Here is a 15,710-nt window from a genome sequence, read left to right on the forward strand (position 1 = left end):
TTAACTTTTCAGTACTCTGCCATAGAACAAGCGGCCTCACTACACTTCTATCTTGTTTATCCAGCTAGAAAATCTCTCTTAATTTGTCCTTTGGGCAAACTTAATCCCTATTTAATCCCTTACTTAACCCATATATTTCAAGACCCACTACGCCTGATTCTATTCCTCCATTGCATGTTTTGATGACTGTCTCAACCTGCCTTCTCTTCTCTTTTCTCATGCCAGCTGCACTAGAACCACAATCTCTTGCTTATCTCCTTTCCTGTAAACTGCATCTGCTTCCTCCAACGTTGTCCTCTCTTTCTCTACCTGCCCATCTCCTAGTCAGCCTTCCGATCTCAGTTTACATGTCATTTCCTCAGTGAAGGCTTTTGTGATGCCTAACATAAATTCATTAAATATTGTAAGCTATCTTGTTCATATATTTAGGTTCTGGGTTCACCTTCATTTGCATCTGCATTATAGGAGCTGCCAATGGTTTTAGAAAAACAACAATTTTATTTTTTAATATAAATTTATTTATTTTAATTGGAGGTTAATTACTTAGGAGGGTAGGATGATTTGGGAGAACAACCGATTTTAAAATGAGAAAATGCTACCCATTGTTTATGAAAATTGAGGAAAATCCAATTAACAATTTTGATGTACATTTTGTGAAAGCTTTTAGAACACTAATGTAAGGTCTAAAGTTTACTGTGGTCTCAATTTTTTGTCATATTGACCAGTTATTAACAAAAGTTAGAATCCAGGACTTCTGACTGAAAATACAGATCTCTTTGCTCCATACTTGCCCTGCTTATGTGCCATAATCTTAAAAAGTCAAGGTGTTAATTTTTTTATGATTACAGGCTCTATCCAGCTATTCCTATTTTAATATACAAAAATCTTATGAAGATTGTGCCATTTGCAGCAACATGAATGGACCTAGAGATTGTCATATTGAGTGAAGTAGGTCAGACAGAGAAGGAAAAGTATTTATGACATCCCTTATATGCAGAATCTAAAAAGAAATTATACAAATGAACTTATTTACAAAACAGACTCACAGACTTAGTGAATGAGAAATTACAGTTGCCAGGGGGAAAGGATCAGGGGAAGGGATAGATAGGGAGTTTGGGCTAAATGTGTACACACTGCTATATTTAAAATGGATAACCACGCCAGTCTATGTCTGATGCAGGATACAGCATGCTTGGGGCTGGTGCATGGGGATGACCCACAGAGATGTTATGGGGAGGGAGGTGGGAGGCGGGTTCATGTTTGGGAACACATGTAAGAATTAAAGATTTTAAAATTAAAAACATAAAAAATAAAAAAAATAAAATAAAATGGATAACCAACAAGGACCTACTGTATAGCACAAGGAACTCTGCTCAATGTTATGTGGCAGCCTGGGTGGGAGAGGAGTTTGGAGAATACACACACACACACACACACACACACACAAACACACACACACACACACACACACATATATAGTTGAGTCCCTTTGCTGTCAATCTGAAACTACCACAACATTGTTAATCAGCTATGCGCCAACATAAAATAAAAAGTTAAAAAAATACAATTTTAAAAATCTTATGAAGATTACATACTAAAATACATTCACATGGGAAGAGGGAAAGAGGAGTGGCAGGATAAGTATATGGGATTAAGATACACAAACTACTATGTATAAAATAGATAAGCAACAAAGATATATTGTACAGCACAGGGAACTACAGCCTTAATTTTGCAATAACTCTAAAGATGGTAAAATCTATAAAATACTGAATCACTATGCCATATACCTAAAGCTAACATTATCAAATATATTTCAATATTTGACCCACACTTTTATGTGAATTAATTTGTCACATTATTTTCCCTTAAGTCAGAGGAACTCTCAGCTGATAGGAAGATTTATGACCAGCAATGGATGGCTAAAAAGAAGAAAAAAGGCTCTCACAAAATAAAAGTAAGGGACACATTAAGGTAACTTTGCATCCTTATCACTTTTGACCACACCTCCATACAAGAAAGACTGTAAAATCCTAAAAAACGATGCTGTTAAAGTGCTGCACTCAATATGCCAACAAATTTGGAAAACTCAGCAGTGGCCACAGAACTGGAAGAGGCCAGTTCTCATTTCAATCCCAAAGAAAGGCAATGCCACAGAATGTTCAAACTACCATACAGTTGCACTCATTTCACATGCTAGCAAGGTAATGCTCAAAATCCTTCAAACTAGGCTTCAGCAGTGTGTGAACTGAGAACTTCCAGATGCATAAGCTGAACTTAGAAAAGGCAGAGGAACCAGAAATCAAATTGCCAACATCCACTGGATCATATAAAAAGCAACGGAATTCCAAAAAATTATCTACTTCTGCTTCATTGACCATGGTAAAGTCTTTGTGTGGATCACAACTGGAAAATTCTTAAAGAGATGAGGATACCAGACCACCTTACCTGTCTCCTGTGAAACCTATATGCAGACAAGAAGCAACAGTTACAACTGCTCATGGAACACTGGACTAGTTCAAAATTGGGAAAAGAGTACATCAAGGCTGTATATTGTCACCCTGCTTTTTAAAATTATATGCAGAGTACATAATGCAAAATCCCAAGCTGGATAAATCACAAGCTGGAATCAAGATTGCCAGGAGAAATATTAACAACCTCAGATATACATAGGATACCACTCTAAAGGCAGAAAATGAGGAACTAAAGAACCTCTTGATGAGGGTAAAAGAGGAAAGTGAAAAAGCTGGCTTAAAACAACATTCAAAAACACTAAGATCATGGCATCCAATCCCATCACTTCATGGCACATGGATGGGGAAAAGTGTGAATAGTCACAGATTTTATTTTCTTGAGTTCCAAAATCACTGTGGACAGTGACAGCAGACATGCAATTAAAAGATGTTTGCTCCTTGGAAGGAAAACTATGACAAATCTAGACAGCATATTAAAAAGCAGAGACATCATTTTGCCAACAAAGGTTCATACAGTCAACACTATGCTTTTTCCAGTAGTCATGTATGAATGTGAGAGTTGGACTATAAAGAAAGCTAAGCACGAAAGAATAGGTGCTTTTGAACTGTGGTGTTGTAGAAGACTCTTGAGGGTCCCTTGGACAGCCAGGAGATCAAAGCAGTCAATACTAAAGGAAATCAACCCTGAATATTCATTAGAAGGACTGGTGCTGAAGCTCCAGTATTTTAGTTACTGGTGTGAAGAGTCAATTCATTGGAAAACACCCTGATGCTGGGAAAGACTGAGGGTATGAGAAGGGGGCAAGAGAGAATGAGATGGTCAGAAGGCATCACTGACTCCATGGACATGAGTTTGGGCAAACTCTGGGAGATATTGAGGGACAGGGAAGCCTGGTGTGCTGCAGTTAATGGGGTCACCAAGAGTCAGACACAACTTAGCGACTGAACAACAATAACAGTATAAGAAAGCTTATTTCTAACCAATTATGCTGTGTTCTAAAATGTAACTCTTTTTTTTTTATCATGTTTAACTGCCAGCGATAAAAAATAAATCAATATTTTAATCTGTCTGTACCTGACAATTACAGCATTCTACATTTGGATCAGTTCAGTTCAGTCGCTCGGTTGGGTCTGACTCCGCAACCCCATGAATCGCAGCACTCCAGGCCTCCCTGTCCGTCACCAACTCCTGGAGTTTACCCAAACTCATGTGCATCGAGTCAGTGATGCCATTCAGCGATCTCATCCTCTGTCGTCCCCCTCTCCCCCTGCCCCCAATCCCTCCCAGCATCAGAGTCTTTTCCAATGAGTCAACTCTTCGCATGAGGTGGCCAAAGTATTGGATTTTCAGTCTCAGCATCAGTTCTTTCAATGAACACCCAGGACTGATCTTTAGGATGGACTGGTTGGACCTCCTTGCAGTCTAAGGGACTCTCAAGAGCATTCTCCAACACCATAGTTCAAAAGCATCAATTCTTTGGTGCTCAGCTTTCTTCACAGTCCAACTCTCACATCCATACATGACTACTGGAAAAACCATAGCCTTGACTAGATGGACCTTTGTGAACAAAGTTGTCTCTGCTTTTTAATATGCTCTCTAGGTTGGTCATAATTTTCCTTCCAAGGAGTAGGTATCTTTCAATTTCATGGCTGTGATCACCATCTGCAGTGATTTTGGAGCCCCCCAAAATAAAATCTGACACTGTTTGCACTGCTTCTCCATCTATTTCCCATGAAGTGATGGGACCAGATGCCATAATCTTAGTTTTCTGAATGTTGAGCTTTAAGCCAACTTTTTCACTCTCCTCTTTCACTTTCATCAAGAGGCTCTTTAGTTCCCTTCACCTTCTGCCATAAGGGTGGTGTCATCTGCATATCTGAGGTTATTGATGTTTCTCCTGGCAATCTTGATTCTAGCTTGTGCTTCTCCCAACCTAGAGTTTCTCATGATGTATATTTGGATAGCATTACACAATTTAAAATATTCATTTAAATACATTATTGAATTTGATTCTTGAAACAAATACATGGCTTGCTTATTTACAGATGAGAATCTAACTCTCAATGGGCTTACTGGATAAGTAGGGACAGAGTTTCATTCTTTAGACTAAAATCTTCCTCTTTTCCAAACCCTACAAACTTGCTCATAAAGCATCATTCTCAATAGATACTTACATTTCATTACACCTTGAATTTCATAAACAGGCTTGAGAATAACAGCTCCATAAAAGCCTCTAGGGAATGGATTTGTTGAGTCCCACTTAGCTGAAAAACCTGTAAGTATCACAGTTCGTGTTCTGTTCTTGGGGATCTTCCATTGGATAATTTCCTTTAGGGTATAAATATGTTCATCTTCACACTCATAGAACTCTCCTTCTTGTGACAAAGGCAAAGCAAATGAGTGATTTTGATGATTCCTTAGCACACTACAGTCTACCATTATTTCTCCATTGATCTCTTCCACTGAGTTGAGCATGATTCGCTCACCTTGCTTTATGATGAGATTCTCTAGTTTTATATCCTTCTGATGATAGAAGCAAGGATGATTCAGTCTACTTGGTCTAATATGGTTGGCTTTTGTAATCTCTTCCATAGTGAGGTATGGAGTTGTATCAGCCACAATCTTAAAAAGACCTGAGAACAGAATGCTGTGAATTAAAAAGAGTTCTTAACAATGAAAGTTCTCATATGTAAATCACAGTGAGAGAGTTATAAAGCAAGTAAAACATAGCATTTAAAAGTAATGTACCTTTTTTGAAAGATCAGAGATATTTGTTTTAACCCTGAATTCTTCTAGGGTATATCTTATTGTATTATCTGTAGGCTGGATTGTCAGATCCAGACAGGTCACATAGATGGAAACAAGGGGGAAATATCTTGAAATAAGAAAGGCCCACTTCTTGGAAATTAAATCTGCATGAAATACTGGCTCTTTCCTAACTACATGTGTGATCTTAAGCAAGGCACTTAATCTCTCAAGATCACATTTTTAATTTTTAAAATGAAAGGACTAGATTAGATGAGTATTTCCATATATATTCTCTGGAAACACCAAAATTAAAAGATATTCCAGTAGGAAACTGTTTCATGGTCAAGTTAACAATTACAAAGCTATTACCTGGAACTTGACCATGCTGATGACTGTAACACATCATGAATGAACTTAATAACACTAAATTGTACACTTTAAAGTGGTAAATTTGATGCTATGCATATTTTACCATAACAAAAAATATCTCCCTTTTTCCAAGTAATTTGAAACTTCTCAGAAACTTTAGATGCACTATGACTCATAAGAGAGGAATATAGCATGCAGAATTTCCCTAATTTCTTTCATCATAAAACTCTTAAGGAAAAATTCATTAATAAATTATAAAACCATATATCATATATGTTAGTTACCTACATAACCCTCATTGGGAAATGCCAGGTTAAGAAGTTGTTCTGGATTGAAATCTCTTGATTATATATCATTCATTCTTTCTATTACTTCTCTAATTTTGTCATAGCTTCACTATTTCAAGTCTTTTCTTCCAATACTATTGGGACAGTCAAGTAACACAGCTTTTTATGTTTGCATGTTTAAATTTAATTCTTCTCTTTCAATTATTTTGCATTTATTTCATAGGCACATCTATTTTGTAACACTACCAGAAATTTATTTATTGAATAAATTTCATTAAATTCCAAAGAAAGTAAGGACGAAGGAAAAATTAGGTAACTGTTTGCTTAACTCCAAAGTAAATTAAGAAAATATTACATAATAGCATCCACTTAGAAAGCAGCATCTAAAGAACCCTAGAAGAATGATATAGCTTAGAAAAGTTATTTAGTCACTTAGTCAAAAATACAGTCCAATTAAATTTATCTTTATATCAAATTATTATTAACCAGATTAAAATGTCTTTTACATGTATTTTGGGTTAGGGTACAAAGGTTTATGTTGCTATTTTACTCAAACAAAAAAAAATACAGGATTTTGATTGTTTTTAAATATAAATGTTCTGAAGAAGTATGTGATGCAATCCTGACTAAGACTGAGGAAGACAGCATGTACAATCTGTCCTGAAAACTTTTATAGATCAAATAGTGTTCATCCTCTGCATGGTGTGCTTGAAGATAATAAGGGAAAAAAACATTTACTTTGAAGAAGCTTCTTATTTTGTTATGTCTTGTATCAGGGAAAATCCAATAAAACAGTACTCTTGAATTCCCCACAGTAACTGAATTTGTGTCTGTGTGTGTGTGTGTGTGTGTGTGTGTGTGCACCCGTGTGCAAGTGTATGTGCATGTTTAGTCTCATTTGTCTCCATGGAAAGATTTATTTCTAAGCGTCCACAGGCATTATAAGGGTATAAAAAATTTAGCAGTTTTTCTGAAATAAGTTTAAATAATAGCTACCCAGAATCTCATAAGCGTAGAGAAATATAGTTTTATTTCTATCCTAGCTATATTGATGACATAAGTCACAGAAGAATTAATTCAGCATCTTCTTTCCTGGGGAATTGGGTTCACCTAAGGTAATAACAGACCCAAAATGTTATGAAGTAGAAAAGCCTGAAACCCTAAGGGCTGCTATTATTTCAAGTTAATCACACATTTCAGAGCTGTCTTGTTGGATGTCTCTATTGCAAGAAAAATCTATCTAAGAAATCTGTGTGTTTTCCCTTAGAAGATGATTAAGGACACAGTTTAGCATACTAAGTGGCAGAGTATAGTAAAACTATTTTATTAACTTGTTTCTTTATATATTATTGCAGCCAATCCAAGAGTCTCTCCTTATAAACAGCCATTCAATACCATATAAACTAGTTTCAAGTATATAGAAATATATATTTATACACATATATGTGAAAGTGAAAGTCACTCAGTTGTGCCCGACTCTTTGTGACCCCATGGACTATACAGGCTATGAAATTCTCCAGCCCAGAATACTGGAGTGGGTAGCCTTTCTCTTCTCCAGGGCATCGTCCCAACCCAGGGATTGAACCCAGGTCTCCCACATTGCAGGCCGATATTTACCAGCTGAGCCACAAAGGAAGCCCAAGAATACTGAAGTGGGTAGCCTATCCCTTCTCCAGTGGATCTTCCCAGCCCAGGAATTGAATCAGGGTCCTCCTGCATTTCAGGCAGATTCTTTACCAACTGAGTTATGAGGGAAGCCCTACACATACATATATATATATATATATATATATATATATATATGAATTATATAATACTGGAACTACAATTTCATAATAAACTAAAGCAATATAGTTTTATAGTACAGAAAATATAATCTATTATTTTTTCAAAACAAAACATATTTCAGGAGCTGCGTGATAATTAGAGTGATAATAAAAAAAGCCAATATATAATCTTAACAATTTAGGTTAAAAAGCAGAAAGAAAATAGACTTCTATTCCAAATTTGATTGTCACCTATTAAAATGGATGGGCTTCCCAGGTGGTACTACTGTAAAGAACTCACTTGCCAACGCAGGAGATGCAAGAGACATGAGTTCAATTCCTGGTTGGAAAGATCCTTCAGAGAAGGGGAAGGCAATCCACTCCAGTGTTCTTGCCTGGAGAGTTCCCATGGTCAGAGGAGCCTGGTGGGCTACAGTCCATAGGGTTGCAAAGAGTTGTACACTACTGAAGCAACTTAGCACACATGCAAAAAGGATACTACTCTTGTTTTTACTTAGGAGAAATTGCTCATATGGAGTGTGTCTCTTGAGAAACAAAAATTGTAAGGAAATGTAATCAGCTATCTGTTGAAAATTAGTCAATAAGTAAATTTAGTCTTTGGGATCTTAATCCTGAATCAGGCTTTGGGGAAGTTTATATTTTTATCTAATTCTTAATGATTTGCAATCATTATTATTAATAGTAGCAACTGAAATTTGCTTAAAAAGTAACAAATTTGAACAATTTTTTATATGCATCATTTATAATCTTTTAAGAACAGTAAAATAAATACTACCAAGGAATATAAAAAGTCATGATTTTCTCAGTCATGGCTATAGAATCTCAACTCAGACCTTTGAATCCAAATGTCATAATCTTACCTACACATCAGGCTACCTCCCTTTTGCACAAATGACTTACAAGGACACTGTCTATGAAAACATATTTATTCCAGTTCACAAAAAAATGTATGTGATCTTACAAAGTCCTAGCTTTCCACTGATCAGCCTTTCTAGACCCTCCAATATAAAAAGAGCTAAAATAAATTCCTGGTTCACTGTGCAGAATTTATACTCATCAGACTTTTTCCGACTTTTTCCTTTACCTCATCAATTCTCATACAAATAGGGAGAAATTTTTTAAAACACAAAATTTCCAACTGTATATTACAATACTATTTATATTCTAATTATATATTCACAGAAGATCACTGTGAAGAGTTCACAATCTTTTTTCCTCCTCTAATCTCTAGCTCAGATAAGCTGATGACACCACCCTTATGGCAGAAAGTAAAGAACTAAAGAGCCTGTTGATGAAAGTGAAAGAGGAGAGTGAAAAAGTTGGCTTAGAGCTCAACATTCAGAAAAACAGAATCATGGCATCTGACCCCATCACTTCATAGCAAATAGATAGGCAAACAGTGGAAATAGTGACAGAATTTATTTTGGGGGCCTCCAAAAGCACTGCAAATGGTGACTGCAGCCATGAAATTACAAGACCCTTGCTCCTTGGAAGAAAGGCTATGACCAACCTAGACATCATATTAAGAAGCAGAGACATTACTTTGCCAGCAAAGGTCTATCTAGTCAAAGGTATGGTTTTTCCAGTAGTCATGTATAGATGTGAGAGTTGGACTATAAAGAAAGCTGAGCACTGAAGAATTGATGCTTTTGAACTGTGGTGTTAGAGAAGACTCCTGAAAGTCCCTTGGACAGCAAGGAGATCCAACCAGTCCGTCCTAAAGGAAATCAGTCCTGAATATTCATTGGCAAGACTGATGTTGAAGCTGAAACTCCAATACTTTGGCCACCTGATGTGAAGACCTGACTCATTTGAAAAGACCCTGATACTGGGAAAGATTGAAGGCAGGAGGAGAAAGGGCAATAGAGGATGAGATGGTTGGATGGCATCACCAACTCAATGGACATGAGCTTGAGTAAACTCCAGGAGTTGGTGATGGACAGGGAGGCCTGGCATGCTGCAGTCCATGGGGTTGCAAACAGTCAGACACGACTAAGGGACTGAACTGAAATGTACTAAACTGAATCTCTAGCTTGCTTTCACAGTTCCAACCAAACATATCCCTCCAACTCTGAGAAAAGGAATTCTAGAGTGAACTTTATGAGCTAATTCTCATTTTCCTCTCATACCTTCAAAATTAGGATATTAATAGATTAGCATCTTAGAATGTACTGGAAATTTACCTGCATGATAGAATTCAATTTTCTGAATAACAATATGAGGTAGCTAGAAATAAAAAACAAACACTTCACAAATAAGCAAGGAAAGTCTGAAGAGATACCATAAATTCTCTATCATCTCACAGCACATAAAACACGTAGTAGGATTTTGTGTCTCTAAAGCTCAAGGGCTTAATCACAAGGTTACACATTTAAACCTTTCATTATTATTTGAAGCCATAAATTGTTTGTCTAGATTTTCAGTCTCCTTTTGGGTGCAGAAATTCTTAGAACTTCTTCAAAGAAGCAAGATGAGAAAGTGAACTTCACTGATATTTAAGACATTGATTGGCACTAGTCTCACCTCTTATCAGGCAGCCACATGCCTGTAGGTGTAGGCATGTGAGATTCCAAGGAACTGCACAAGCTGAAGGGGTTGACAGCATTGCCTATTAGATCATGTACTCTGAGTGTGCTGCAGATCACCTGGCCATATGTTAAGTGGGTTTCCAAAATGTATTATCACATTTTTAAATAAAATAAATCTTACAAAATGGATAAATGACTTCACACACTTCTTGCCAAAACACTGTGTATTGAAAATAAAATTAATACAACACAAACAAGGCGCAAAAAATGACAAAGCTAACACTTCTACTCTCACTCAAGTTTTTCTTTAGCCATATTATGAAATAAAACAATGACACTTTAGTCTGATAAAATATGAAAGGTGGCTGAAACTTCTTTAACACTTTAAAGTTGTCAAAATGTAGATTTATATCCATTATCATCATAGAGAAATTAGCCTTTGATATATAGGTTAATAATACATAAAATATACATGCAAGCACATAATTTTAAACAAATACATATATATTTGAGATACTGCTCAAAAATTTCCAATGGACTGATCTATGTGAAGAAGAACATTTAGAGACAAATCAAAAGTGTTTGTTGTACAAAGACATGATGTATATTTTGTCTTGTGTCTTGTCTCTCTTCCAGTAAAGTAAACTGTATTTCACTTATTTTTGTGAGGGTATGCCTCTGCCTCTTAAAATGGCACTTTGTCCTGCAATCAAATTCTTAAGAATCCCTGTTATTTTATACTTGCATATGTGAGTTTTTTATTCTGCATTTTCCTATTATTTTGTTATATTCCCAAGGTAATTCTTAAGTCAGGATATCCTACAAAAACTATCTTCTTCAATACTACACCAAATCTGGTATTTTGACTGGAAATTTTAGTTCAATTATCTCTACTTAATTTCAGATTTAATGAGATGCATGAAATACCCTATCAAAGCAAAAAACCCCACAAAATTCTTGGGCAAAGTAATGAAATATAATAATAATAACATCCAAGATGTAAAAAACTTTTTCAGATTTCTCAGAGTCAATTATAGGATTACTGAAAACCATCAACTGATAAGTGATTCTAACAATCTTGATAGAAGTCTTTAAGAGTAGCAAACAAGGAAGGCAAGGAAAGTCAAAGTTCGTAAGAAAATTTTGCATAGGAATTTAATGAGGGTATTTAGGAGGGGAGACAATATATCTAAGATGGTAACCAAGTCTGTTAAATGTTAAATGCTAAGTGAGGATGTAGAATTCCTATGTTTGAATGTCTTTACATGTATAATGAAATCAGAGTCATCTATAATAGCTATTCATGGTTTTTAATAGTTCTTTTACTTGGGGGTAAAAAATAATAAATCATAAAATCTTTTGATTCATTTTTACCTCAATGGTTCAAACACTGCATGAAAACAACTCTTATTTTCCCACTAAGTCCTTAAAAGGTTTGACTATGCATATCTAACACATTTGAGATATTTAGCAAATAATTCATGTAAATCATGTTAGATTTTAAAATCAAATGATATAATTTTATATCTATGCCTAAAACTCTGTTATAATCATGACTTTATTAATAAAAGTACCATATGTCCTTGTTCATGTTAAAACTTTCTCTCTACTAAGCAGTGAGAATGAGTAATAGACCTAGGATGAAGTGAGAAGATGTGAAAATTTTTCTTTCATGAATCCTGACAAAAGCACAGTTCTCTGGACTCTTGCAGTTCTGCAGAGCACTGCCCCTTTTATTATAAGAATACATACACATAGAGGCATCAGGACTGGAAAGAACCCCCATAGACAATTAGTCCCCTCAAATCTCTCATAAGGCTTTATTAGGAGGATTGTCGAAATATTACAGATTTACTATTTCTGGCCCTTGGTGATTTCAGGCACTGGAATTTTCAGGGCCAGCAACATACTACTACTCCAACAGTAAGGAAAAGTAGTTAGAGTAGGAATTCTTGATTCAAACAGAGTTTAACTTTGACCTCAGTCCTGTCCCCACTGTGTAAAGCTGAGAACTTAGATTCTCAGGGTTATAATTTCCTTTTCTGTAAAATGGAGAATCTTGTATCATCCTCCTCATAAAGTCATTCTGATGATTAAATGAGTCAATACATGTAACACACTTAGATAGCACTTAATACATAGCAAGCACCAAAAAAGGAAAATACAAAAAAATAATAGCTGCTCTTTCACCTCATTGTCCTTCACTCTGGAATTCTAAGCCATTGTAGGACGGTTATAACATCAGAGAGACTAACACTTATAAGGCCAAAGGGTACACACTAGATATTTCAGTTTGGATCAAATTAGATGAGACAAAATATGTAGAATCCACAATTCAGTAGTAAGTGACACAGGCTGAGCAAAACTAATTCCCAGCAATCATTATAGATTATGCCAGAGTATTTGTTTATGGAAAAGAGCCTCAGGTGACTTCTTAAGCTGGACTGCCTTTGGGGAAATATTTCCAGGTGTCTTTGAGGAGCCTGTCTGACTCTGTGCTTCGATAAATTTGCTTAGAATTTAACCATCATAATATTATGCTCATAATAAGCTGATTATTGGGAGATGTAAGCATATTTTAAATGCAAATATTGTGCTGGTTGTAGCTATTCACAGGGTATACATTATACACAGTTGCTGAAGTGCCCTTGAACAAAAGAAGCAGCAAAATGCCAAGGCATTTTTGAAAACGTGTTTTATTCATGGCTCTGAAGGGTAGTTGAAGCCAACTGAGGGAGGAGTATATCCTCCCTCTATTTTACTGATCTTAATTTTGCTAATCGAAAGAGTTTGGGAGCCATGTGGTGCTGATTGCGTTGTTCAGTATTGATGTTGCTTGCAAATTAAATGTACCTAAGTAGCCACCTGTTTATGCTTATGATTATGTAAAGCCCCATATGTTTCCCTCTCTACACATGGGAGGTAAATATTGAAAAAATTATTCTGGTGTGAAGGGTGAAAACAGCAGCAATTCTTCTATAACTGTCAGCATATGCTGTGATGTTTCCTTTAATGTTGTGTTTTTTCTGACATATTTACTGATTTTTACCACGCAGTGTTCAAAAAAATCTGTTATCCATGATTATGCAAAACAATTAAAAAATCAGTTTATATTAAATTCAAATTAGGAAGAGATATAGTTTTCCAATGTAACCATAAGTTCTAAATGGATTTCAGAGCTTATGATTTAAATAGATTTTGATTTGCACGATAAAGAAAACCAAACTTTTTTTCTAAATTCACCAGCATGTATAAAGGAATATTTCCTTCCTAAGAACATCCTTTTGATCCCATATTAGTAGGCAACCAAAAACTAACTCAAATAATGTAAATTTGAAAATCCCACCTGAAATCAGCAATGGCTCTTCAGTTGGGAATCCCACCATAATTCCCACTGAATTGGCTCTGAAAAATTTTCCTGAACCTCATACTAAAGATCTGACCTGGTACCTGGTCAGCAAGAGCTCATGAGCAGTTTTCGAGATGAGCCTCATTAGAGAACTGGGAGATCTGGCAAGGTTTAACACCTTTGGAACTAGTTCAGACTATTCAGAGTTTGGCCCTGACAATAATTAGCAGAAGAGATCAGAGAGACTAGATTTGCTGTTGATGATCACTTTAGACACTGCAGATAAACAAGCTGGAGTTCCATATGTTTTATATCTGATTGAGAGGGATTTAAATGTCGATTGTCTAGCAGCCTAGATATGACCGTCTCTAACTTCCCAATAAAGTAATGCAAAAAGGCACAGAGTATGTTAGAAAAAAGATGAAAATTAACCTCATCATCAAAAACTAAGTGTAACAGATCAACTCATTTACTTCAAAAAAAGCAGTCAGATTGGGCCTCTTAGTTTCTGCTGCTGCTGCTAATTCGCTTCAGCCATGTCCGACTCTTAGTGACCCCATGGACTGCAGCCTACCAGGCTCCTCCATCCACGGGATTTTCCAGGCAAGAGTACTGGAGGGGGTTGCCATTGCCTTCTCCACTTATCAGTTTCTCAGTCAGTTCAGTTCAGTTGCTCAGTCTTGTCTGACTCTTTGTGACCCCATGAATCACAGTACGCCAGGCCTCCCTGTCCATCACCAACTCCCGGAGTTCACACAAACTCACGTCCATTTAGTCAGTGATGCCATCCAGCCATCTCATCCTCTGTTGTCCCCTTCTTCTGTCCCCAATCCCTCCCAGCATCAAAGTCTTTTCCAATGAGTCAACTCTTCAAATGAAGTGGCCAAAGTATTGGAGTTTCAGCTTTAGCATCATTCCTTCCAAAGAAATCCCAGGGCTGATCTCCTTCAGAATGGACTGGGTGGATCTCCTTGCAGTCCAAGGGACTCTCAAGAGTCTTCTCCAACACCACAGTTCAAAAGCATCAATTCTTCAGCATAGTGGTATGTAATTGGCAGAAGTTTTATTGAATGTGATTTCACAATATGCATCAAAACATTAAAAACATTTCTATTTTTGAAGTCATAATTTTATGTATATGAAATCATAATAATCACAAGTGCATACAAAATTTTAGCTAGAAGACTGTTCTAATGAAATTGCATAAATGCTCATGTTTGGAATGGATTTATTATGGTATAGCCACATGATGGGCCATTATATAGAAAATAAAAATCATATTTTGAAGAATATTTAATGACTTTGCAAGTCCTCATAAATATGTTTATTTTTCATATGAAAACATGTGCCTATATGTGTGTAGGTGTACAATGCACTTGAAAACAATGGAAGGGAATGCACTAAATATTAATGCTAAATAGCTCTAGTGATGAGACTATAGCTCCCTGAAGTTTCTTCCATTTTCTACATTTACTTCTTTGCATTTACTTCCATTTCCTAATTTTCTACAAGATATATGTGGCACCTGCAAAGTTAGAAGAAATCAATACATTTTATAACTTTAAAAAGTTGTATTCCTTATGGTTGGATGGCATCACCAACACAACAGACATGGGTTTGGGTGGACTCGGAGTTGGTAATGGACAGGGAGCCCTCAGTTCAGTTAGTTCAGTCAATTCAGTCGCTCAGTCATGTCCAACTCTTTGTGACCCCATGAATCACAGTACACCAGGCCTCCCTGTCCATCACCAACTCCCAGAGTTCACTCAGACTCATATCCATTGAGTTGGTGATGCCATCCAGCCATCTCATCCTCTGTCATCCCCTTCTCCTCCTGCTCCCAATCCCTCCCAGCATCAGAGTCTTTTCCAATGAGTCAACTCTTTGCAGGAGGTGGCCAAAGTACTGGAGTTTCAGCTTTAGCATCATTCCTTCCAAAAATCCCAGGGCTGATCTCCTTCAGAATGGACTGGTTGGATCTCCTTGCAGTCCAAGGGACTCTCAAGAGTCTTCTCCAACACCACAGTTCAAAAGCACCAATTCTTTGGTGCTCAGCTTTCTTCACAGTCCAACTCTCACCTCCATATCTGACCACTGGAAAACCATAGCCTTGACAAGACGGACCTTTGTTGGCAAAGTAATGTCTCTGCTTTTGAATATGCTATCT

At 36.5% G+C, this 15,710-nt stretch overlaps 1 protein-coding gene across 1 annotated transcript in view; it reads right to left on the minus strand.

Annotated features, from left to right (window-relative positions):
• THEMIS (thymocyte selection associated) overlaps nt 1-15,710 on the minus strand; it is a 341,081-nt gene that overhangs the window by 277,168 nt on the left and 48,203 nt on the right. The window contains exon 3 of the mRNA XM_068984949.1: nt 4,650-5,108. Within this exon, the coding sequence (XP_068841050.1) occupies nt 4,650-5,108 (459 nt within the window). The remainder of the gene's footprint in view (nt 1-4,649; nt 5,109-15,710) is intronic.

This window comes from Capricornis sumatraensis, chromosome 13 (assembly GCF_032405125.1).
Source record: "Capricornis sumatraensis isolate serow.1 chromosome 13, serow.2, whole genome shotgun sequence".
Lineage (NCBI taxonomy): Eukaryota > Metazoa > Chordata > Mammalia > Artiodactyla > Bovidae > Capricornis > Capricornis sumatraensis.